Source organism: Hipposideros armiger, unplaced genomic scaffold (genome assembly GCF_001890085.2).
Source record: "Hipposideros armiger isolate ML-2016 unplaced genomic scaffold, ASM189008v1 scaffold_461, whole genome shotgun sequence".
NCBI classification, from domain to species: Eukaryota; Metazoa; Chordata; class Mammalia; order Chiroptera; family Hipposideridae; genus Hipposideros; species Hipposideros armiger.
In genome coordinates, this window is record NW_017731811.1 from 1,282,631 (window position 1) to 1,309,546 (window position 26,916).

Sequence of the window (26,916 nt, forward strand, 5' to 3'; positions counted from 1 at the left end):
CCCCAGATAAAGTCATTTCTTTGTGCCTCAGTTTCCTCGCTGTCAATGACAGTAGCTTACCATTTATGAAGTGCGGCTGCAAGCCTGTCACATGGGTTGTTTTCTTTATTCCGCCCACCAGTATTAAGAGGCAGGTGGTATTATCGCCCTGAGTTACAGAAGAGGGGATGGAGAAAGCTCTGGTTTGCAGCTAGCAAGTGACAGGAGTATATTAAGAGAACTAAATGAGATAGGATTAAGATATTATTAAGACAATTAGATGGGGTGAATCACCAGACCCTGATGGGAGTATTCAATCATTAAACAAAATAAGCAACACAAGAGCTTGAGCAGGGCTTTTGGCTCCTAGTAAAGCACTCAACAAATGTAAACCTAGCACTTATTTTTTAATCCTCACCATCCACGGCTCGCCCCCAAAGTTGTATTAATAACTTGAACATATGTTTCATCAAATTGCCCAGTTCGCTTTCGTTGTTTTGTTTTAAACCAAAGACTGACATTTCTACGCTGGGGAATAGCTATGCTTCGTTCTGTTTCTTTCTTAAACAGCTGCGGTTAGATCCACTGATGTCTTTGGAAAGGTGACCGAAGACGGGAATCCCTCTGTGCCAGACAGCCAGTGCACCTGCAGGAGGCACCACCTGTGGCGATGGCAGCCTACTGCTCACCTGGGCGCCTTCGCCCCACCCCAGAACGCCCCCTGGCGGACACACGTGCAGCCACGTATTGGATAAGGAATTACGAACCCTTTATGGAAGAAGCACAGAAGCCAAAAGACTCAGGACACAGACTCCCACGTACCTTTTCAGACTAAGCTTTTATTTTTTTTGATATTACAAACCAGTTTTCTTTATTCACAAACCACTGTAAGTGATATAAACACTAATTTCTAAAGACAGATATACACATTTTCTGGGTTTGCGGATTGCGTGATGTGTGTGTTAAGAAGTCACTATATGCCACACATGATATTAGTCGTTTTTTTTTCATAATTCATAATAGCAATAGTTATTTAGATAAATGAAAACATTCCAAATAAATACTGTTTAAAAAATCCAAAATGTGTGTTTACATCTCTGACATACATTTGAAAATGACTTATTGGCATCTTGGAGGAGTGCCTAGACATAAGATTCTGCAACGTCAGGTGGCACCCACTTGCTCTAAATGATTTTATTAAAACTACATACAATCATGGGAGAAAAGTACAGCTCATCGGTGAAAATCAAAACTGCAAATTAATTTTACTTTAACCAACACAGTAAGAATTCTATGTTTGTGATTCCAAATACAATGCAAATTCTGGACTGTGACATCTGAGGCAATTGGGAGAAATCTATGTGTTCTCGCCAGCCCCTTGGTTTTCCTACTTCCCTCCCCTCCGGGGTAGGATGCCATAGCATTTTAATAAACTGTTGCCTTTAAAAACATCAACCGGGCACCCATTGTCATAACATTTTTCCCCAAGCGGGGGGGATGAGAATATCTTAGTGATGCTATAAAACACCCCTTGCCCCACCCCTCCCCCACCCAAAGAAGTCTGGTGAAAAGCACGCTTTCTATGCTTTGGGCTGCGAAAGCAGTTTCCCCCCGTCTTTCTCTCCATTCAAGACAATGGTCATCTGCCTTAGATATCGAAGCTACAGAAACTTGGTTTGCAAATCTTGTGAAACTTTATTGATGGTTTAATATCCAACCGATCTTACTGCATGCACATAGGATGACAAGAATGCTGGATCACAAACACTTTTTTTTTTTTAACGTTTTGTTTGGTTTTGTTTGAAAGCAGAGTTGTTACAGCGGATTGGCAGGTTCACAGCGGTGAATGGATGCCTTGCTGGAGTGCTTGCCAGAGGGCCGGCACTGAACACATGAAGGTTTACCTATGGCAGCAAAACTACTGGGGACAGCTTGCTGCGGTGTGTTTAATTTAAATACAAAAACAGGAAGACCCGTGACAGATACCCCAACTTAGGTTAACTTGTAAACAGGACAGCATGGAAGGTCAAACAGAAGTAGTACAGACAAGCTGCAATTTTTCGGCTGTGTCGCTCTGGCCCTGCGTCAGAGGTGGGGGGACTTTGTTCTTCGGGGATGAAGAAGGTGGACCTACGTTTTTGCTTCCTTCTGACAAGTGTCCTGGGCCGTGGAGACAGAACTAAAGATACTGGGGTTGACACAATCCCTGGGGACCAGGAAGAATGGGAGGGCAGGCTGTCACGGACTGAAAAATTGCAGGTCGTTCACATTACACAGTCATGTTTCAAAAAGTACCAAGCTGATGAAAATACCATGATTATCTCTACTCAATGATTGCAATACTTGTAAAATGCTTCTATAAATCCGAATATGATTATCATGTAATTCCATAAAAATTATACGTCTGTCTCTAACAGTTGTTCTACTAGGCTAAAACTAAAGCTTCATAGACTGTTTCTAGAACTTAACAACTCCACTGCACAGATGTAAATTTTATACATTTTTTTTTAACTGGTACAAAGAATTTAAGTTTTTATTACTTTCTTTTTTTGGAAAAAAAGAAAAAAATAGAAACAGTGCTTTTTATCACCTTTTTATTAATGTTATTTTTTTTCCCTCCCATAATATAAAAGTCAGCAATGATATCAATAATTTATTATACTGGAAGAAATATAAAAAGAATGCTTGTTGACGGCCTAACTAGCAGTTTTTTTGCCTAAATAACTAGCGGCTGGTTAAGAAGCTGAGTACTGCCAGGTGGAATGGTTTAAAGGGTGGGTTTGCACAGCTTAATTCAACTTGGATGCACACGTGCTACTACAAGCACCCCCTTAACATAACCTTTGGCTTGAACTGACAATGAGTAACTCAGAACCGTTGATAGATGATTGTTGGTGCAGTGGGTCGTTTAGATTCATTAGTTACTATTTGTTTTTCTCTTTCAGCCAAACCCCACTCCCAATCCCCTATGTCCCTCCCACCCATCCCCGTTCATAAAATAAAACAATGCAGATGCAGAAAAAAAGAATGACTACTGTAGTCACTGACACTCTTCCAGAATAGCTGATAACCCCAGTAGCTTAATATTCAGCATATAGAATTCATTTACATGATAAAGCACTCTGGATATGGCCCTAAACCAGTTTGTATTCATAGCTAGCATCTCTCTAGATCACAAAAAAACGCCTACAGCCAGCAACCAAATTACGGAACCTTCAGAAATGAAAGACCCACAATATTAAAATACACAGAACAAAATATCTGAGGTATAAGATAAAAAATGTAAATTTTTTTTTCCTCTTTTTTAGTTTTTAGAGTTGCTAAAATGATGCGCTACTGCATGTATTGCAATACCCAGGCCTCGGAAAGCTTCCTTTCTCCCCACATTGGAAGGTTTTTATGGTTTTGTCAGTTAGTATGGAGCAAAACGGTTGTATCCCCCTCGGTATATACTAGCCTGCAATGAAGAAAGAACGAGACCCACATCATCAGCATGGCTCCTAGTCTTGGCATCAGTCAAGGGTGCAAAAGCATTCTGAAACAAAGCAATTTGAGGGGTGTGTTTTTTACATTTTCCTTTTGCAACACGTGGATCATCAAAAAAGACTACTGTGAAAGATAGACACTCAAAATCAACCAAAATGGAGGCACCCCTACCCATCCCAGGTCATTCTTGGAGAACTACAGATAGGGCCAATCCTGACCGCCCCCAATCGCTCCTCATGAAGAAACTCCCCATAAAACCAAATTCTGTCGGCCACTCCAGGGAGCTCAAAGGCCTCTGACGCAAACTGGACAACCGAAGGATTTGCACCGTCTCATTTTGTTTGCTTGTTTGACTCATTAACACTACGCTCCATCCGGAAGAGCTCAAGCTACACTCGAGAGGTTGAATGCAGACAACTGATTGAATGTGGTCGTTCAACTCTCCGCCCAATGTGTTTCTCAAGGGGACTGGGTGTGGAAGCAGAGTCGATAAACGCAAAATCAGGACGAAAATTTAAATCGACCTCGTGCTTGATTTGGCTTAACAAGCTGTATGGGATTTGCTCTTAAGAGGGAAGTTGGACAGATGAACTGCTTGATGTAACTGAGCTTGTGCAAAAGAGGATGTTTCTCAAATTGTGGCTGAATGTCTATGACCACGCTCCAGCCAATTGGCTGGCCATGGCTTTAGACGGCTGTGAGGTGGCACTTAACTATGTCCTTTTTGCTCAAAGAATTGGCGATTCAAACGAATAGAATGCCTATTGGGGATTGAGTTTTAGGATAAGGGCTGATTTTCTTGATCCCAAGCAGAAAGCTGCATGCCGAAAGCTTTGTAATGATTGCATACGCTCTCACGTGATGGGCACGTCTTACTGTACTCAAGAGTTTTAGTGCATAGAAGTTTGAACAAGTACAGGCAAATTCACCCCACCCTCACCCCCCATGTTTGCCCTCCCCCCGCCCCTCCCCAAACAAAAACCCAAAGCCCCCCAAAAAACAAAAGACAACCCCCAAACCCAGCTGATTCCTTCTAATTCCTTAGGTACTAGGCACACACACAAAGTGCGCCCCTCTCTATTTTCTTTCCTGGGCGACTATAACTTTAAACATGAATTGTAATAGGGGAGGAGAGGCAGTCAGATTCTCAGCTGCCTGACAGCAGAGGCCTGGAAGTGTGCAGCTTAGCTCCTCTGAAGTCTGTGCTGGGGCTGGAGCCTTGGGGCTATGTGAATGAGCGAGCAGCAAGGGAGGGAAAAAAAAAGAAAAAAAAAAGTTCTGCATTGACACTGCATTCTGTTAGTGATGGATTTAATTATCAAAATGACTAATTATTCCATTAAGGTAAGTGCTCTGCTAGGTGAGACTTGCAAAATTAGAAATATAATAACTTACATGCACTACATTGCCAAGAAATTAAGACATTTATCAAGTTTACTGGGAGGATTAATGTGGCATTTTAGCTGCTGTTAGCACAAGAGACAAATTCAATTAAGGGCCAGTGAGAGGACGTCAACCGTCAACCCATATGAAGGTCCCAGCTGGGGGAAGGGAAGGGACGCAGGAAGACGTGAGGAAGAGGAGGAACTGGCACTCACCATGGCACCAACGCCGTAGGTGGGGGCTGGAGCAAGTGTGTGGTGGTAGGGGTCGGCAGCATAAACTCGTCCGTAACTGAAAGGAAAGCAGAGGGGAAGATTAACCCATCACCTGCAATTACCAAAGAATGATAACAACCACACAATACAAAATACCAAGACACTGTGGAGGGGCCCTGTTCCGCTTCAGAAATGAGCAACATTCCAATCTTTCGCATAACATGAGAAAAGTCCATCTGTACATAATACATGTCTTGTCCATTTCACATGGCTGGCCATATACATACACATACATATACGTATATGTAAAAGTGTGTGTGTGTGTGTGTGTATTTTTTTGTTTTGTTTTTTTCCCTCCTCTCACAGGACTGTTTCTACACTGCTCATGCAGCTACCTCAGAAACAGGTCAGCAGAAGAAGCAACTTGGAAGAGTGGTTTTAAGAAGCCCAGGATTGCCCAGAGGACATGTGAATACTCAAGAGAGATTGTCACTTTCTCCTAACTTAGCTGTTGTCAACCAAGCAAGACAGGGTGGATGAAAAGGGGTGAAGTGGCCGGGTCTGTGCAGCTAGGGTCCAACGCCTCAAAATGGGGAAGAACAAATGCGTTCAAATAGAAGCATCCTTGAAGGGTTTGTGGGAACCCCCTACCCCAATTCAAGAATTAGAGCTATTTGATTTTGATCTTATCACTCCAGAACATCTATCTCATCCATCTATGGCCAGGTGCTGGGAAGGGACACATTTCTAACAATGTTTCCTGATGGCATTTCCTCATCTTTGAGTCTCTCTCTCTCTCTCTCTCTCTCTCTCTCTCTCTCTCTCTCTCTCTTTCTCTCTTTCCCCGCCTCGTCCCTCCATGGCCATGACTTCCAGTACAGGCTTTAGAATAAAAATGAAGAAAGGATGGAAGCCTGATACACTGGGTATCGACTAAATGCCTGGAACTGAACACTGCAAGAAATCAGAAATTAGGGTTCCTAGAGGTTAAGTCGCTTGCTCAAGGTCACACAGCTAGACAGAGTCAGAGCTGATCTTGGAATTCCTCAGGGCATTCAAACGCTCTTTCCATGGAGGCACGTACCTATGCTTACTTGAATGACCTGCCAGATATCTTCCTGGAGATGGTTTGAACACTGCTCTTTTGGTTAGTGATCAAAACTGAGACGCAGAGTTAAGTTAGGTTTCCTGGAAGCCTAGCCTGAAATGGTGACTCTTGTGTGCGTGAAGGAGAGAGAGGGAAGTGGGCCAAGAGCAAGGGGGAAAAGAGAAACAAGGACACGGTCTGAGTTAGAGATTAGCTTTGACCTGATCCTGTGAGTTGTACCCCAGAGTTTATCCCACCTAGAGGTAAGTGAGGTGGTTTTTTAGTGCTTTTGTAAGTTAAGTATTAGCTGGGGGCTTCCCTGAGGGGTGAGGATAACTTATGAGTTGCAGTGACCTTCTTTGGCAGAGGGTAATTCTCTGAAGAAAGGAGCAGTTATGTACCGTTAGCAAGCAACCCTCACATCAGCCGGGGTGTAGGATATATGTGGCTTGTCAACAGCCTTTGACGCTTGGACGTTCCTTTAAAGAATGAAGGAACAGGGCCGGCCGAGTGGCGCGATGGTTAAGAACTCGCTTGGGATGCCAGAGGGCCCCGGTTCGGATCCCACATATGCGGGCCAGTGACACTGCCCTCTACAGCTAAGATGCTGAACAACAGCTCAACCTGGAGCTGGGCTGCCATGAGTCACTGGGGATGGTGTAGGCTGCAGCCCCTGTGGCAGTGGGTTGCCATGGGCTACCGTGTGTAGCCAGCAGCCAGCGTGAGCGGCCAGCAGCCGCCGTGAGCAGCCGTCCAGAAGCCGGCGACTGATCTGCCTCGCCTGGGAAGAGCGCAATGATGGAGCCAACTTGGGCCAGTGAAGCAACATCCTCCACAACTAGATTGAAGAACAAAACGACAGCAACTTGTCTGTTCCCCTTCCCCCAATTCCCCAGTGCTGTTCCCATCCCCCCAATTCCCCAATAAAAATCTTTTAAAAAAAGAAAAAAGAATGAAGGAACAAGGCAGGAAGAGATGCTTTGCATGGACTGTGAACCTTACGCTCACCTCCCAATCTCTTGGAATCTAATTTGCATGCACTTTATTTCTCCCCTTCCCTATCTTTTCTCCATTTTTCTTCCAATCTTCCTTCCCGTAGTTGGTGGATAAGAATGTACTGGATGGGTCTGACATGACTGCTCAAGCCTTGGAGCCTGAGAAGGTGGGAAGAAGCCGAGTGAAAGAACTTCTGACTCTAAGGCTTTAACTTAGACTCCAGATGGAAAATAAATGATTACACCAAGTTCTCACTGGACATGTCTTATAACTTGAGCATAAGTTATAACTTTGTCATTGATTTTCATTTCATGAGAAAGTAAAGTCTGCCACTAGTCTAGGAAAAAAACCCAAAACCTGTAAATAGGGTTATTTTTGATGCATCTTCCCCCGGCAAAGCTGGTTGCATGAACAAGACATAAAGTGCAAAAGCAAACTGAAAATCCTTGGAAATGTTGCCACAGCATGGTGCTCCTTCAAAACAAGCGTGAAGATGCAAATTCAGAGCAAAAAAAAAAATTCCTTTTTTTTGTTGTTGTTTTAATTTGGGGAATGGTTTCACTGTAGCAAAAATTTCCTTTTGGGGGGGAGACAACATATTGGTCGTCGGAATGCATTCCACGAAAATGTAGCGCCCACCTTTTCCTTCTGCATACTTTAATGGTAAATTCTTATTTGTCTCTAACACGGGGCAGAGCTGCAACCTTTGTGGAAAACCCAAGGTAGCAATTTGGCAGCGTTCTTTTCCAAGGCAGAAGAAAAATACAGCAGCCCTGAACTGCTCCTCGTAAATGAGCAGGCGCCTTTTCTCCTCGGGGTGACCTCTACCTTCAGAATCCGATGGTTTTATTATGATTAATAAATTTCATTTCCACAGAGGAAAAGGGACCATGTCAGCTCAAACTGAAAGCAAGGAGGCTCCTTTTCAAATGCTAATTTCTAAACACGCCCTTGTGTGACACTACAATTTAGACACAAGGTTATTGGGGAAGATTTGGACTTCAGCTCTACTCTTGCAGCAGATATGCCAGGCACGTCAGTGAGCTCCTGTCCTCAGAGCTGGCTAAGCACAGCCCGAAGGCAGAATGGCAATTCCCAGGGACCGCAGCGGAGTGAAGGGAAAATCTATGACCGCCATGTTGTGGCTGATCTGTGCATATGGTCACCCTCCACACCGCTCAGCCTGGGCCAGAGTGGACAACAGTGCCATCAGGTCATGATGCTCTCTGTTTCCCCACATCCCATCCATCAGAAATTACAGATGATATCTCACATGTGTCCCCTTCACTCCATTCACACCATTATCATCCTAACATAACCAACAAGTACGTCATCCGAGCCAAATCAACAACAGCCTGAAATCTTGTTTCTTTGGTTTTACTTCTGCCTCTTCAAACCACCAGCCATTTATATTGATATCTATGAATCTATCTATCTATCTATCTATCTATCTATCTATCTATCTATCTATCTATCTATATCTATCTTCCTATTCATCTATCCATCCATCTAGTTAAATATAAGTCTATATAAATCTAATTATATCACTTCTTTGCTTAAAACCCTCCAATGGCTTTCCACTGATTCTAGAATAAAATGCAAACTTGCATGAATCGCCCTGCCCCTCTTTCAACCCCACCTTCCTCCTCTCCACCCCTCAGAAACTGTGCTCCAGTCACATGGCCTCTTCAGGACTCCTTGGACACATGCAAATTAATTCTCTTCTTAGGGCTCTGGAATTGCTCATCCTCCACCCGAACTGTTCCCTTTCCTCCTTTATGTCTCAGGTCAGATGTCACCTCCCCAGGGATAGGCCTTCTCTCCTGGTCACTCTTCCTTCAGCACACTTTCCAACACCCTTCATGCGATGCAGCCTTCTCTTGTTGAGTTACCTCTCCACCTGGTCATTGACCTGTCCCCCCTTCCTGGAACAGCAGCCCCATGCGGGCTGGGGCTGTCGATTTTGTTTGCTTTTTTGCCCCCGTGTCTAGCATAGCACTGGCCACAGTACAGGTGGACATGGAGCCCAGCCACGGCCGCCATGTGAGTGACGGCAGCAAGAGGCAGGAGCAAAGAGGAGAGAAATGAGGCCTGGGAAGATCCTTGTAACCGTTTCTGGCAAAGATTCTTTCAGATGTGCTTTCTGAAGATGCTCGTTAGCTGCTCTCAGAGGCATTCAAAACCCTCCAAGGCACTCAGAAGAAAACGTCTGGGGACTCTGGAAATACAGTGTGTAACTGCACATCACCCTGAGAGCTCAGGAGCCACTGGCCACGTTGCTATAAAGCTCATCAAAACCCTTTAGGGAAAATCCAAATGAACAAAGCAATCAAAGATAACCGCTTTGCTGGCTAAGTTACCACAGCTTGCAGCCATCCAGGTCCCTCGTCTATTTTTGACCTTGACAACCAGCTAACACCAGGAGGCCCACCCCTGGCCCTACGGAGGGCAAAGGACTTGGGGCAAGGGGGTCCAGGTTCAAGTTCCGCCTTTGCAATGTCCTTGCTCAGTGACTTGGGCAAGTCAATTTCTCTGCGCTTTGTTTTCCTTGTTCGTAAAATGGTATTGTTCTGGCTGAGCCTGGCCTAGTTCCCAGATAAAGTGCATGGAAAGAAACCGGGCATTTTAAAGAAGTCAGCAGGTAGAGATTAGGATACAAGGGTTCTTATATAGAATTTCACCAGCCAGCCTCTCACCCTTGCCCAGACTTTTGGTCTGTAGAAGCAACTGAAAGATCCTATGCTAATGTGACCCTGTGCGGCTCTAGCGATCAATGTACAGATGTTTTTGGAGTCAAGATCTATCTCATTTGTAAGTTACAGATGTAGTTTAAATTGCTATCTTTGAACTTAAGATTATGTTGGAGTAAAACGAAGAAGCATGCTGCCTGTTCAATTGGAAATATGAACCCGGCTGTGTACGTTGTCAACTCTACCGACAGATGTAAATATTACCTATTATTACATTTTCTAAATCTTGTTGAAACAAGCTGGATGCTAATAAAATACAGTAGGGCCATGTTAATACCCTATGTCAGGGTGTTAACAGTCAAGTGATTTTCTTACAGGTGTATAGTAAGAACACTGTAATTAACTTCACTGTATGTTTCACTCTATGTATTTCAATTAAGGGACTTTATGCCCCTGGGATGTTTTATTCTTAGTTTAGCATCACCTCGCCATGCCTCCTGTCCCAGAGATAGCTGGGGGAATCCCACTGGGGCAGAAAGGTGAATACCATATGCCCCCCCACCCAGGTGAAATTCACAGTGGGGCACAGATCTCCTCGGCAGCCCGACTGCAGCTAGAAGGTACAAAGGCTTGCGCCCCATCACACAGAGAAGCACTACAGAGCAGGCATTCGCAACAGGCTACCTCACTGGGGATGAAAATGCACGGCCCCCAGTCTCTGCAATGCCATGAGGGGCTCCAGTGCCTGTCTGATTAAGTCTAAGATATAGTCTGTACGGTATTCAGGAGATCAGTTCCTCAAGGCACACACTAACGACACATGATGCGCACAGGTCCTTACTATACCACGGGCCGTGGCTCTAAGAGCCTGCTATCTGGAGACTAATGGTGTAGCTAGAGCCTGCTCCCACTCATGTTCCTGGGGTGTCACACCTCAGTTGCTCACTTTGCCCTAGCAAACGTGCTCACTAGGGGAACACTCCTCCACGACTACTGCAGCTGTCTCCCAGCTCTCATCTAGGCAATGACAGAAGAACATTTATAGGCCAGGGGAATGACCAAGTTAGAGGAAGTGGACCATCCCCATAACACCAAACATCAAGAAAACTGCTGCAAAAGCACCCAAACCTCCAGGAAAGACACCAGTAGAAATGGAAGAAACTCTCCGAGGTGAACAAACATGGAGTATTGCAACTTGACTGACACGTCTAAATTCCATTGCTGCTCACTTCCTTAACCTGGCTTTGAAATAATCTTTTTCACACATCACTTGGCACGATTTTCAGCCTCGTGATTTTTTTTTTTGTTTTGTTTTCTGAAGGAGGAAAAGCATCTTCTGAGCTTCTGAGCTTCTCAACCGGAAGCCATGGAGTTTGCTGATACACATGGCTGCTGGTCACCCATCTGAACCGTGTTCGGAAATATGCACATAAACCCAACACCTGTAAAATCTGTGAGAACCAGATCATACCACCCATGGCAATTCAGATGGCATCATCCTTTCTAAGCCCTCTCAGTGCAATTCAAAGCCTCTTCCTAGTCTGAATCCCAAGAAAGCAGGCTTGGGGAAGAAACCTTAATTCTGGATTTATCAGAGTACAGTAGCAGCTCCTAGCTGGGAGTCAAGAAGACACTATAAGTCCTGCTTAAAGCTCTACAGTTCCTCCACTCTGGAATGTCTCCTCCAGTAAAAGACCCACAGCCACACGCTCTTTAATGCCAAGCCCAAGGACACCCTCCATTTAGAAAGTCTGTTTCACTTTCTTTGTGGCCTGACTACTGGTCTACCCAAATCGCGACGGCTTTCCCATCATGCTTTGAAATCAACATGGCACCCCAGCGATGGTTGTATCCACTGGGGGAACTACGAAGGCAGCTCTGTGTGTGTATCCCTCATGAAATCTTCAGCATTTCTGCAGAGAAGCAGGGCTGAAGCTAAGGATTTTTCAGGGTCAGAATTCCTAGAGTCAAACCCTGGTTTTGCTACTTTCTTGCTAAGTAACCTCAGAAAGTCTGTCTCCTCGCTGCACCAGTGTCCCCATCCATGAATGGCGATAATAAGGGTGCATACCGACTGCATAAGGCTGTAGTGAGGCGGAGACGAGGGTGACTTGGATACCAGTTAGTCAAAAACCAAACAAGTGACAGTTATTGATGCTGTTAAAATGGAGAGGGTTGCCTGGGGTGCTAAGCTGGGGGAGGGAAAGCTACTTTCTTTTCATTGTAAGCCTTCTGGTTCTCTTTGATATTTTTAACTATGCATGAATCACTTCAGTAAAACTAAAGCTAAATTTAAAAAATAAAACATTGAGAAGGTTGCAACTCTTGTCTTCTTTCTCTCGTGTGGGGTCACTACAGTCCAGTTCCTGGAAGACACGAGTCAGAACGACCCCTGAATTGGGTTGTCCATCGAATGCCCTGCGTACTGTCATCCCCCACGCCCCTTGCAAGCGGATCAAAGATTCTGAGAGGCTAGCAAGCAGGGTGGGGAGGAGGTAGGTTATTTGGAGGCAAAATTAAAACATAAAATCAAGACACACTAACCATGTCCAGATTATCTTATTTTAAATATTTCAAAATGTTTTCATTCCAGCTGAGCAGCCCTCACCTCAAAGAGGCGAGGTGTTGCGGCACACAAACTCTTTCCATATTCATTTGAGCAAAATGAATGAAAATGTGGCTCTAGAGCAGCATCGTTCCACAGAAACGTAATGAGAGCTACAAGCGCAAGCCACAAATGACATTTTAAGTTTTGTAGTGGCTGTATTAAAGACGTAAAAACAGGTGAAATTCATGTTCATATTTTTATTGAACTCACTATATTAAAAATATAATCATTTCAATGTGTAATCGACATAGAGGTTGTTATAAAATATTTTACACAGTTTTTGTACTAAGGTTTTGAAATCTCTTCTGTAGTTTACCCTTACAGCCCCTCTCAATTTGGACCAGCCACATTTCAAGGGTTCAATAGCCACATGTGGTAATTGGCCACCATATTGCTGAGCAGGACTCTAGAAAAACCTATCGGAGGTTCTCCATTGAAATAGGAAAGATTCCTGAGTGACCAGCTCAGTGTTTCCTAAGGTGTGATCCGAGGACTCCTCTGTTAGAATAACCTGGAGAAACCTGCAAGAATGAAGATTTTCAGGCTCCCTCTCCAGACCTATAAATCAGAATCTCTTAGGGAGGGGAAGGGAGAATGAAATGGAATCTGATTGGTAATACGTTCTGCAGGTAATTTTCATGCATTCTAACGTTTGACAACCACACTTCTGGTTTTTTTTGTTAATTCTACTCTGACATAGAATTCCCTTACTCAGACTAATTCAGAGCTATCTAGATATCTTTAATGGTCATATGTAAACTGATAGAGACATTTTATGTATAGGTTATCATGATTGTGTGTACGAAGCTTTGAACGTGCCTGGTACACAGCAAACAGTGAATAGATGCTGTGATTATTTTTACTAAGTTCCTTTGCTTACATACCCCCTTAGCACCCTGTGCTTCACCTGTTATAATACACATCACATTTTTATTGAAAACAGACCAATTAACTCCAATTCACTGTGTGACAACTTCGCTGAATAATCAAATCACCAAAATGGAAAAAAGGTGATTATGCAAAATTTGCTGAAGGATCACAATTAGAGGAATGGCCAATTTGGAAATGCCCAGAAAATATTATCTGAAGTCTTAGTGCAGCTGCGTGTACATGTGTGTGTGTGTACGTGTGCAGGTTAGGGGGGATAGAAGGATGGAAGGGCGGTGACACCGCCTCTTGTGCCCTTGAACTTGTCAAATACTGCTTCTAATAATTACTTGATAAAGTGTATATCAACCTGTGCCACAGGGGATGGTTTCAACAGCTTTTGCAGATGTGTTCATTTGGCTTTTTCACAGGCCGCCACCTTCCCACCACATATCTGTATCCGCACTCATAAGGACTGGGAGTGTGTCCCCAGCCTGGCTTCCCACACCACCACGATGGTACCTGGTGTGGTGGAGGGGCCAAGACTTGCTGCTGGACCAAAAGCCAGCCTCCACCTGCAGCCCATAAACACACGCACACGCGCACACATTCTCTCAGTCAGGGGGCAGCCGAGAGCCTGGACCCTGCAGCCAAAACAACTAGTTCAAAGTGTCTTTCAGGGAACGAAAACTGTTAGTTGATTTTGAGCCACTGATTTTCAGCAAAAGAAAGATTTTTGGAGAACTGACCTAGACCACACATTGCTTGTTGAACCCTCTGTCTCCCTGGATATATGGAGTGGCCCCAACAAGGCAGCTGCTCCATCTCCACACCCAGATCAGTGCCCATCACATCCCAGACACAACGTACATCTGCTGTCCAAAGGGGACGGGCCAAGTGGAACGACCGTTTAGAGAACCGTTCCGTCCCCGTGGGGTCCCCTCGAAGCTTTCACAACTGTGTCCTCTCGTGCAACCCACAAACACTAGTTTTCCAGGAGCAATACAGCACAGCTGAAGAAAGTAGGGGAATTCCATCTGGAGGGCAAGGTCAATGTGTCGGAGTCAAGATAAAAGGAGCACATGGGGGCTGCAGGAGCAGTGTGGCCCAATGGGAAAAGCTTTGGTATCACATGGACTCCAGGGCGGGCAAGATACCAAACCCCTCTGAGCCTGAGCATTTTTTTTGGTTTTGGTTTTGAACCTGCAAAACGAGGATGACAGTAACATTGACTTCACTGAGCTGTTGTAATAAATTTTATATGCATGCCTCTATATACATACATACATACATATATACACATGTATGTATATATGTGTATATATACCGGGGGTGCCAACAAAATGTATACAAGTGGACGCTTTGCTCAACGTTGCTCAAGCAGTAGTTCGCCGTCATCAGAAGTGTCTGGACGCTGATGGTAACCATTTTGAGCACCTCTTGTCATTGCAGAAGTCAAATGTGACTTGCATTTATCTTTTGTTATTGGCATATATCGAGTATTACGATTTTACCACAGTTTTCCTTTCTTAAAATGTGTATACATTTTGGGGGCACCCTTTGTGTATATATACAATTGATCACACTTGCTAGCACACAGAATTTGCGCAATAAATGACAGCCAGTCACTACTACACCCTGGAGAACTCAGCGAAGCCCATGTGAGTTACAATTACTGCAGAGATGAAGGGCTTGCTTTCCCGGTGACAAAAAGCCTCAGCCCTCCTTGGAAATAACGGATACACCCTGGGAGCAAGAGGGACATTTAACACAAACTGGATCTGGTAACTTTCTCAACTGCCAGCATAGCTTGTTTGTTCACCTGTCAAAATACAGCCCAAAGACAGCCATTTCTCAGCTCCTCTACAGACATCGCACTAACGCGGGCCACTGTCACCCCTGCCTGGAGTGCTGCGAGAGACACACAACTGGGGCCCTTTTTTTTCTGCTTTTGCCGAATTGCAGTCCACTCTCTGCAAAGCAGCCTAACTCGGCATTCAACAATAAGTCAGACCACAGCTGTCCCTCCAATGCCTTCCTATCTCACTGAAAATAAACTCTCAAATGGTTCCATAGCCTCCAAGTCGTAGTTTGTTCTGACCCCTGGCTGTCTTCCTGATATTGTCTCTAAAATTCTCATTTGTACGCATATGCTCTAGCCGCACTGGGAATCTTATTGTGCTTGGGCACATCAGACAGCCTCAACCTCAGGACATTTGCACGTGCTGCTTATGCCGCCTGAAATGCTTCTAATTCCGCAGTTACTTACCTGGCTCACACCCTGACTTGATTCAGGTCCCTGCTCAAACGTCACCCTGACAGAGAGGCCTCCTCTGATCAGTATAAGCAGTGTCACATGGTACTTCCCATCCCTTCCCCTGCTTTTTGATTCGTTATTGTACTAGCATAATTTTAAATGCTAGTACATTATATGCTTATTCATCTACATGGTTAGGGTCCGATCTGCACTAGATCGGAGGCTCTTTAAAGGAAGGGCTTCTCCTGACTTATTTAATGCTATGTCCCGAGGGCTGATACACAGCAATGGCTCCAGACATATCAATTCACTGAAAGGAATTTCCAGCTGCTTTGTCAAAATTAGTAACTTGCTTTTCTACCTCCATGCTTGTGAAAGATTCACAGTTCTACTACAGCAGCCCTGGAAAAGCCCAGTGCATCACATCAGCAGGGAGACGTCAAGCGTCAGAAGAAGGGAGAATTATCTTGCCCCTTTGAGCATCTTTTGCAGAATCCAACTCATCAAAGGTTCTTGATGTCACAGTCTGAGGAGCTGGGGGAGCATTCACGGTGGAGGAACTAGTTGGGACACCTACCTAAGCACATGTCTTTCCAGAACAACCGAAACAACACCTAATACCGTTTTTGGAGGCCCTGAGTCGGAAAATAAATTTTCTTGTAAACACAGTCACATCAGCCACCAACGCTAATGAAAAAAAAAATGTTTTCTTCTGCATGGCTAGCAAAAGCAGGATTGACATTCTGGCATCCTCTGCAAGAGACCCACGTAAACACCATCACTTTCCCTGTGGGAACTGAAAGAAATATCCGTCGGTGTCCCTAAAAATTTCAGTGATAATATCCATCAAGCCCTGCAAACTGAGATTTTTTAAGCATCTCATTGACTTCTTTCTTCCTTTAAAGAGACAGAAGTTGGCCTTTTTTCAAACACTGTAATCCAGGAGATACCAGGATTAACAGACCCACCCTAAGGAAAATGCAGGTGACAGTTGTGATGTTTAGAATGTAGAAGTCCTCGGTTTTCCCAGCCTGTGGGAGATCAGGCCCTGGTAGCCTTCACTGAAACTGTGAGTCACAAACTTTATTGACTGAGCTGGTCTGATTTTTCATTTTCACTCTATGAGGAGGGTGGACTGGCTGGGGGATAATTTGACTTTTGATTGATATGGGTGTCTCCTTTTTCATGCTTGATTCAAAAATTTGGAGTTCAAATTGAACCTTATGAAGCATACAACACATTATTAATATGGCCATCAAAGCAACAGGGATATCTCTCTCAATTTGAAATTTGATCGATAGCAATTCATTAAGAATTTACTGAGCAGCCATCCTGAATTAGATAAGGTAGGTGAAAAACCCTCGCTCTACTCGGGCAAACTTGCATTCTCTGCAGCCTCTTTTAGGGATATTGTGTGCGGACCACTTGCTTACAAGGCAGGGTTTGTTAGGTCACGGGACAAAAGTCAATCATGTACCTGTCGGGTTGTAACTTTGCAATGTTTGATTTATGACATCAGAGTATAACCTCAGACACACTGGGACACGTATCAAGCTTAACAGGAAAGGAAGAGGTTCTGGAAGACCAGCGTCTGCACGAATGATGGCAATTCACGTTTTAAACCAACATTCTTCCAAAAAAACCCCAAGCAGTTTCCCTTTTAGGAGCATGCGTCCTTCTCAAAATTGTGAAAATGTTACATGACCCTTGTATCCCAGGACCATTTCCCCTGCCACCCCCAGCAATGTAGCTGTCACTCTTCTACTGTTAGGCATTAGTTCTGGATGTCACCACTTCTCACAGGGAGGGACAGGGATACTTGAGGCTAAGGCTTGAGGCGGACCATCCTCAAAGGGGTTTCAGAGACATGGAGGACGCTGTCCCTTTAAAAAATGAGCATGCGTAAGCACCCCTTCAACTCCCAGGGTGAGACTTTAATCCACTGAAAACCTTGAGACTCACTACAGCGATGAAATTAACACAGAGTTTTCTGTGGCCCTGCTGTTTAGAACAGAGGAGGCTGGGGACATGTTCTTAGCTCTCTGTCCCCCTTTTAGCTATTTCTCTCCAAACACTGTAAGTAAGGAGTGAAACCAGTACGCCTGTTGATTGCTCCGTGGATCAAATGTGATTGGTAGCAGATGAGTGTCTATTTGTATGGTTCGGTTTAATGTATGCTGTTGAAGGTCATGGCATAGCCAGCTACATGTGGATGAGCTGTAACATGCACGCTCGTTGGCTAACAGCAACACATTCGTGAGATCCAGTGACTATAGCTGTGGTCAGTTTAGGCTTAAAGGCAAAATTTTTAAAAAAATTAAAAAAAAAGAAGATAATAATAAAAATCTGTTGTTAGTTAAGGCACTCACCTATCTTGACATTTACTCAAGTAATTCCATGCTACTGAAACTCCAGATTTAACTGCTCTGAACCACATCAAAGTAAAAAGACAGGTGTTATTGTGATGGGCGTGTCATGCAGGGTGCAATTTCCAATCGCCAATGTCCTGATTTCCAAAGCAGAAAGCTCTGTGTCTCTAAGTCCCGCTACTTGTAATATGTTTCAAAAGAAAGGAGACAGAGGATCTTTAACTAATGGAATGAAGATGCCCTTCTTGCGTATAAGACAGAGATAATTATACTCCCTCAATACCTCTAGCTTTATAGATTGAGTCTTTTGGGGCCTATCATCTACCAGTTCATTCCATAAAGATCCCATATAATTCACATATAAATCTCTGTGAACCCAGGCATAATACGTCAAAAAACAGAGAAGTCACATGTGTGTGTCCCTCACCTCCTCTGGCCAGGATTTTAACAGAAGAGCACTGATTGTACCATAAGACTTTATTGTGGCTTCATTCAACAGCCTTACTTTTCTGGACCATGTGTTATTAAAACCGGAAATAAAATACCAAAGTTAGAAAAATGTCTAATGTCTTTTTTAGATAGCAGAGAATAAAGGCTTCAACTATACGCCCAAGATATACGAACTTTGTTGTTGTTTTTTTTAAACTAAACTTTCTAGAGTGACCAACTGCAGCATGTGAAGGAAAAGGGGGGTAAAAAAAAAAAAAAAAGGATATTGAGATGTGAATGGATGCACCAAGAAGTAGCAATGTTTGTTACCTGCAGAGGTGTTACAAGAAATTTCATCTGCTGCAACGAAGACGAACTGATTTCTGGAAGAGAAGATAAAATTCACAATACTGCTCGCTCAGGGGGAGATGCGCTCTCTCCCAATTGGTTCGATGTATTCAGATGGGGGGGGGCGGGGAAGGGTGCTGCGTTGGAATGGATGTTGCAAGGAATGTGTTGATACAGGACGGACTCAAGAGAGTTTAGAAAGATCATGAAATAGGCATGCGGGCACCTCATCAACGAAATCATGGTGATGTCAGAATATGGACCATGTACAAGCTATTGCACCGAAATATTAATGCTGTGTGTTACCAAATGTCATGCCAGGAAGTGTTTCTAAGGCCAGGGCATTTCACACTGTGCTTATATGGATTTCTAACTGTGCTTTTATATGGAGAATACATTTTAAAATATTATAGACTATCTATTACAAGAAAAAAAAGAGTATATTGCAACTAGCTATGAAAATCATGAAATCTCAGGCTTCATTATTATGGACGTCACACCAAAAAAAAAAAAACTATTTAAAAAAAAAAAGGAAAGGAAAAGAACTGTCATCATTTCAGAAGAGAATGCTACATGGTGTCATGTTATGGATAATAATTTCCTCACCAAACTAGTCTTGCTACATAAAGAAGGTAAGAGAACTCATCAATTGAAATAAGCCCTGTCTTGCCAAATTATTTTTAATGACGCACTAAAAGAAAATAAAAAGAGAAAATGCCATTTTACTTTGATTTAGTAAATCCAGAAAGATGATAAAACTCTCTTAAGATGTTTTCAGCTGTGGCATTTCCACAATGTAATGCATTCTAATTCAGAGGTACTGTTTATTTCTCTAGAAAAAAGAACATCTGTGTCAGGTAGATTATAAAAATGCCCCAGTGAAATTAGCTAGGCTCTTAAATGGCTCCGAAACAGCAGTGTAGAGCCTTCTAGCTCTCATTTGTTAGATTTTACTGTGCATATAGATCATCAAGAACCAAGACAAACGCATTTTTTAGCTCTTAGTTTGATTGGTCTTGTTCAAATGTTTCAAATGCTTCAAAAAGTATCTAGTGATTGAGCATTTCTTAAAACATCTTAAGAAAGTTTTACTGTTGCAAGAGGTACACCCTGGAATATAAATAGAGCTGCCATTTGCAAATTCACTAGAATTTAACATTCAGTTGAAAATTCTAGTCATTTCCGCACCACTTAAATCTAAACAAAATTACACACGCTCTGAGAATAATATTTTTTATGTTTGTCTCCCACATGACAAAAGTCACAACTAAGTCCATTTATCACCTCTCTAAAAACACTAAAAGTTACTGTCATTGGATTTTTACTATCTTTACGCTCTGACACAACGTTTTTGAGGCCTGTCAATATCCAGCATCAAAATTCCCAAGTTTGAGGAGCAGTAAGATTAATGTTCCTAAAAATGAAGGTGTTTTGATGAATATGTGTTTTGACTTGCTCACCTGTGACTTACTCAAGGGACAGTAACACACGGGCTCCTCAAATTACAGGTGTGATACTCTGGGTGGACCAAACAAGCTGTTGGAAGGACCTCTGTTTGTAGTGTGCTCACAAGGAGAAGACTGTAACAGAACGGTCCCCTGGCTAATCCACAGGGGCAAGCTCTTGGGGAAGCCATTCACTTACCTAAGAGAGGGGCCTCCTTAGTTAGGGGGCTCTATCTAGTGTCTGCTCTCTAATCCTAGAAGACACGGCTGCCTTGCATCCCACTTGCCAACACTATAGACTCACTTTTACAAAATGCCACAATTTCTCCATTTCCTTCTTATTGTTTTTTTTTCTTTTTAGGGAACCTATGCATTTTTTAATTTTTTTTTTCAGGGTGTCTTAGGACTCCTGAGCAAATTTCTAACAAAGGATCATGATCATCCTCTTTGATGACTCACTGTCTTTGAAAGAGTTGGCTCTGGTGATTTCTATTAAATCAAATCTACATCGAAACATACAGAGTTCTCACCAATAGTGATATTTTAAAGGCTATGTCATGGACTGTGCAGCAATGCCAAAAAGAAGTTACAAAAATATTTGTACAAAAATGGTAGCCATTGGGATGTATCAATTCTGGGCTGACTTTTTTTCCCCTAATCCGTACAAGCAATCCCACCATTTCCCAGGTGACCCTAACGAAGGTATATAGACAAAGGTATACTTTTCTGAGATGACGGTTACCCTAACATCTCAGAAAAGCACCTTGGCATAGAGCTCATTAATTACATGGAGTCAACTTGTGTGACCACCGTTCCCTCTAAACTACCCTTTCATCAAGTGATTATAAGTACAATAGGTAGGAAATGCCTATTGAGTTAATAGCCTGGTGAGGGGTGGCCCATGTGTCAGGTCAACAGAGGAATTCTGGTAAAATTATAACGGGCAGGCCTCACGGTGGTGCCTATGTCCCCTGTGTTATGCCATTTTTACCTATGGTCTGTTTGTCCCCATTTGAACTCTAAGCCTAACAATCTATCTTAGCCCATAAATGGATTACCTAGGGCCCTCTCTGGGAAATAACTGACCCCAAATGACCAGAGAGAGGTAGGATCAATGACTTGAGGACTTGGCTATCCCCAAAGTTCAGGAACATTGAGTGATCAGAGCAATGCAGATGTGCTCTGGATAGAGGGGTCACCTCTCAACATCAGCTTCCGAAAGGGACCTGTCCCTTCATGCTAATCCTAGCCTACTCTTCGCTCTCAAAACCAACCGATGGATTTAAACTTCAAAAGCAGTTGCAAACTGGTTTGTTCAGTGGTTGTAGATAACCAAGGAAGTCTGGCCGAGTAACAACCTGGGCTGCACGTGGCAAACACCTGGTACACTTCTAAAATTTCGAAAGGCCAGGCTCCACCCAAAAACAACTCAGTGGGGAATCTCAGTGAGGGGTCTCAGGCATCAGCAGTTCCCAAGGACCTCCCGGTGATTCTAACCTGCAGCCGTGGCTGGGAACCACTCTTCCAGCTGAACGGTTCTCACCTTGGCTGCTCCTTAGATCCACAGGGAGAGGTTACGAGTGTAATGCCCAGGCCCTGCTCCTGTGGGTCTTGGCTTCACTGGTCTGGGAAAGAGGTAGAAAGATGCTTGGCAGGTGATTCCAGCATCAGCCACGGCCAAGGTGCACTGGGTACAGTACGAGTGCAAAGTGGAAAGCGAGCGAATCACGCCATCTCTGGTAGCTTTTATTTCCTCTGGCAATTTCACCATCAGGTTGGCCTAGAGCTATGTGACTACCAAGGCCGTAACCACGGGAACACCATACACAGCCCAGGCATGGTTACTTCTAGTTTCAGGAAGCCTTCTAACAGAATAGACATTATAATCCTCTTTTCTGAAAGAGACGCTGGTCTCCAGTGGCCACCAAGTCAAGCTCCCTGTGTTTGCTTCTTCCTCGGTGCCTCTTTTCTTCACCACCTCTCATGGATTTACTCAATATCATCTTTGCTGGGGCTGCTCAATTTTCCTCTGAGTCTGCCTCTCATTCTCTACCAATTTTCCCCCCGAGAATTCCTCTGTAGTGTCAACCCTTCCTCCTAAGACAAGAATGACCTAGAATGCTTGTTTAAAATATAGATTCCCGGGTTCCGAGCCTGGCCACCTGAATCGGTTTCCAGGAGAGAGGTCTGATAATCTGTACATTTCACCAGAACCCAGGCCTGGCTGTGCGCCGGCCTCAGGGGACACCATTCACTCTCTTTTAAGTGACTGGTGCTCCTGGGACAAAATCATGGTTCAGAGTAATTCTTACCAGGGAGAAATTTGGGAAGCTTTGCCAAGACACCGCCTGCAAGCTCATTCTCATTTTCATTTCAAAGCCCACCTTTCCCAGGAAAACTAACCCACAGAGTCTTTGTGGGAGTAGGGAGGATTACTAATTAAACGATAATAATAATAATAATAATTAAAAAATGGTAAATTACTGGACACAAAGAGGGAGGTTATGTTTGTCTCAGCTCTTCAAAATGTTGACACCAAACAGCCGCCACCTAATGCTGACGAAGCCGTTATCCACAGCAGGTGGTCGCCAAGTGCTGTACCTCTGTGCTAATTCATTTAATTCTCTTTACAGCCCTTCTTACTATCCCCATCTTTACAGATGAAGAAATGGAGGCACAGAAAGGTTCTACAGTCCGAGCAAGCGGTTAAGCGGTGGAGGTGAAATCTGCACATCGCTGGGTTGGTTCAAGGCCCCAACTCCTTTTCCCTCCAAGATTCTGTTCAGGGGCGCTTACAGGGGGTGCTGAGTCAGCAGTGGGGGGTGACTATGGAGGACCTGCCTCATATTGTTCAGCATCTTCAGTTCCTTGGAGTCAAGAATAATAGGATATTTGGATTCCCTTTTTAATATGGTGTAACGGAAGCTTGAGAGGAATACAGTAATACCTTGGTTTGCAAGCATAATTCGTTCCAGAAACAAACTACTCGTATTACAAGGCATCGCTCGGTTACCATGTTAAAATGTATTAGAAATGCTTGCTCGTCTTGCAGAACACTTGCAAACCACTTTACTCGCAATCCAAGGTTTTACTGCAATTCTGTTCTGCTTTAACAACTTGGGATGGCAGAACGGTATGGGCCACGTCTTCCTCTTTTTTTATTCTATTACCAGACTTCACCATGTTTGACGATGGTTTTCATAGACCAGCCACCTAGAGTCTGGATCTAACTCAGCTGGTGGTACATTGAAATGAGCCCTGTGACCTGCCCCATATCCCACTTTTCTTCTTTAGTTAAGTCTCCTCTCCTTGCAATTTTCTTTCTTCTAAAAATCACCCACGGCAGAATTCTAAGAGTCAAAAGGGTAGCTCCCGCCAGTATTGCCGGAGGGGGTGTCAGAAGCTAGATGTGAAACCGCAGAGTAACCTTCTGCATAGGCAGGGGTGGGGGAGGGGCCAGACTGGAAATGTTCGCCCATCAAATAATACGGGTTTTCAGTTTTGCTGGTAAAGATTTCACTCACTTCTCCTTCTTGGGCCTCTTAATTCTGTTATGTCACAACTGTGATACGAAAGTTGGGGTTGTGCTATCACTCTGAGCAAGTTTCTCCTTGTAGTCAATGCTATGAATATTGATCTCTCTCACACACACACACACACACACACACACACACACACGATTAAAACCCTCCAAGGCTATCTACTGGAAAATCCCTACAGCCTGAAAAGTTGGTCTTCTAGTCGGGCAGGTGGCAGACAAAGTGCCCCAAGATGACAGGGGGACAAAATCAAAGTAGTTTCATCTGTAGGTTCTGGGGCATCTATTGGTGATAAGGCAGAGGTTTGCAACCCTGACTGTCCATTACACTCAGCAAAGATTAAGTAAAATAAAATAAAATAAAATATTGATGACCAGGGCCATTCCCCAATCATTTACGTCAGAATTTCTGAGAGTGGTTCCCAGGCACAGGTATACCCAAAAAGCCACTCAAATGATTCTAATATGTCGTCCAACGTTGAGAACTCACCTCTCACTGTATGATTATTTCTTTGAGCATACGTGCCCTGTCTTTGCAGAAATAGAGGTGTCTTCTGGTTTTTTAATTAAATTGCACTAGTGTTGATCTAGTGCAATTGATAATTATTAATATTTTAATGATTGGTAATTATATTATAATTATATATAATTTACTATATCATTTACAATTATTAATGTTTTATAACTATGCTTACAGGATGCTTTCCTTTAGACACGTAAAATTAAGGTAGAAAGGCACAATAACAGGTATTTTTGTTGCTCATCTTAAAAAGTTGCCGGAATGTGATAAGGAATCCAGCCATGGGTGTTGTTTTTTTTTTTGCATAGTTAAATATCGCCTGCAGAAATAAGGGACTCCTATTAAAATTCTCATTCTGACTTTACTAAATAGTTTATTCATGCCATTCATTCAATCCTCAGATGGTTAATAAGGGCTGGTACAGGACCAGCTAAGCCTAAGGGCTCTGATGTGTGTATGGCCTTTAAATCGCTATGGAATGTCTGTATCGGGCTTGGCTGTCCAGAATCTCCTAATATAATTTATGTTTCTGTTTTACCACCTAGAAAGGGGGCGTTATTTGCTTGCGATCGGTTTTTTACCTCCCGTTCCCCCTACTTGACTCTAGAATTGTACAAATCCCCTTCAGTTTCATATTTTCCCTATTCTGCTGTTATTTTCATTTATATTTTGTTACTATATCATGTGTGCTTCAAGAGGCTGTGGCAAACTGTAGAAATGAGATGGGTGTAAACAAACAAAGCCACAAATAAACAGATTGACTCTAGAACCTTCTGTAAGGGTTTATCCTGACCCTTTGCATTTTAAAAGGGGAATGCATTAACATACATTTAAAAACATTTCCTTTTGCCACAATTCCTATTGCTAACATAACAGATTGTGTTGCATACAAAAAAATGGTTTAAATAGAAAAGGAGATAAGTGCTGTGAATGGGTCCTCTACTTGAATATTCCACTAAAAACTTCTGGGTTTTGGAAATTTCAATCCAAGTGCATCTATATTACCTGGAGACCTTGAGAACAGCCCACTTTTGTAACTGCAGTTTCTCCAACATTTAACAATCTCCCCAGTTTCCACTACACTTTTTTTGTCCCCCCTCGGCTGAAGTAAAAGGGAACTAACAGTAAATCTGGAAGTCTGGCCTGTCATTACAAGCTCTAGTCCACTGGAAAAATCATTTCAGCTTTCTGGGTCTCAGCTTCCTCACCTGGAAAATGGGAAGAAAAATAGCACATGCACCTTGTAGACTCCCCCCCTCCGCCCCCCAGGTCAATGGTAACAGGAATGTGAAAGCACTTTCTTTGGGGAAAATATTGCCATTTATTATTATTTTCTTTGGCTGTGTGGACTTATGCAGGATACAGTATTCTCTCCCCACCCAAAGATGCCCAGCATTTGTGTTTTTAAGTCCAAGGCTTCCATGGTTTTAGAGAGAGAGGGGTTTGTAAAGAGCCTTGTTGGGTATTCGTTTGATATGATTTCAAATCCACTTCTTTATGACAAAAATGAAGCTGTTGTTAAGAATAAGGCTGTTTCGATATAAGAATGAAGTAAACTGTGTCGGGATGGCATCATCTAATCTGTTGTCGCTGATCCACACTCAGTAGGTCGGCTCTGAGGGCCACACTGGGAGCTTATCAAACACAACACCTGGAGAAGCGCCTATAGCGAGAGGACATTTAGACTGTCAATGCCGAAAATCTGGGGGCGTTAGGTCAAGCAAGGTTACATTTTGCTGACCTACACAGCTCTCCAAAGATATTTGAGGGATTAACACTCAAGACAACTCTTTTATGGGCCGTAGTGAAAAGTACACAGTGGCCCCTCAAAGGAGATCAGCTGGCCCCGCAACACCAGCGCCCTAGTTCCCAGCAACGTTCTCTTAGCAACCGGGGACATTTGCTTTTAAAACGTTGGCAATTGGACGTCCGCTTTCAGTTGGCTGAGTCATCCCTCCCAAGTACCAACTCATATAGAGAAAGGTACATCTCAACTAAATTTGGGCTTTATTCCTTCCATCTCCCCTGGCCTGGAACAAAATGTGATTAATCTATAATTGGCCTGGAGTATGTTATTTCTTTATTGACTTATTAAGAGACATTATTCTGCATGCTACTGGCTTGTGAAATTACTGTAATTCTCGCGGTGAATCTGCGTTACATAAGCTGTTGGCTAAGATAGTCTGTCTCGGGGCATAATCTGCCACCCGAACATACACGTTCATTTCCAAAGTGAGCTGGGGCCTCCAGGAAGACGAAATCCCACTTCTGCTTTGGTTGGACAGGGCAAAGGAGAGCACAGAAGGAGCCCCTCACGAAAATGAGTCTAACACAGGGTTAGACAGGGTTCTGGCAGGTTCTGTTAGCCCTATGCAGGATTCTCGAGGAAGGCAGCACTCAGCTGGGAGACAGGAGTCCTGTGCTCATGGAGGTTGGGGAGGCGCACAGGCTGTCCAGGCTGAGGCTCTGGAGGGTGAAGAGGCCACAATGAGAAGGTCTGGGCCCACCTAGAAGTTGTGTGTAAGTGAAGTGAGCATGCTGGTGGAAAGTTCCAGAACATTACTAATCCCCAGGGGATTCTGACAAGCCATTACCACTCAGGCATTGGGATTCTCACCAACTGCAATGGGAAAAGATGAGGCAGATTTAGTTTGTGTTTTTGGAAAGTAACTATTTGTGGAGCCGATTTTATAGAAATC

At 43.6% G+C, this 26,916-nt stretch overlaps 1 protein-coding gene across 18 annotated transcripts in view; it reads right to left on the reverse strand.

Moving 5' to 3' along the window:
- Nucleotides 1-1,654: 1,654 nt before the first annotated feature.
- The window catches only part of RBFOX1 (RNA binding fox-1 homolog 1), a 406,097-nt gene continuing 380,835 nt past the window's right edge, over nucleotides 1,655-26,916 (reverse strand). For 6 of the 18 annotated variants that reach the window (XM_019666148.1, XM_019666147.1, XM_019666144.1 and 3 more), the window contains 3 exons: nucleotides 18,697-18,749; nucleotides 5,064-5,139; nucleotides 4,455-4,690 (listed from right to left, as the gene is read on the reverse strand). In XM_019666148.1, coding sequence (XP_019521693.1) covers nucleotides 4,543-4,690; nucleotides 5,064-5,139; nucleotides 18,697-18,749 — 277 coding nt within the window. In that variant the 3' untranslated portion in view covers nucleotides 4,455-4,542. Of the gene's footprint in view, nucleotides 3,515-4,454; nucleotides 4,691-5,063; nucleotides 5,140-18,696; nucleotides 18,750-26,916 lie in introns of those variants that run through there. The other 12 variants (XM_019666158.1, XM_019666146.1, XM_019666161.1 and 9 more) reach the window with 9 other exon arrangements.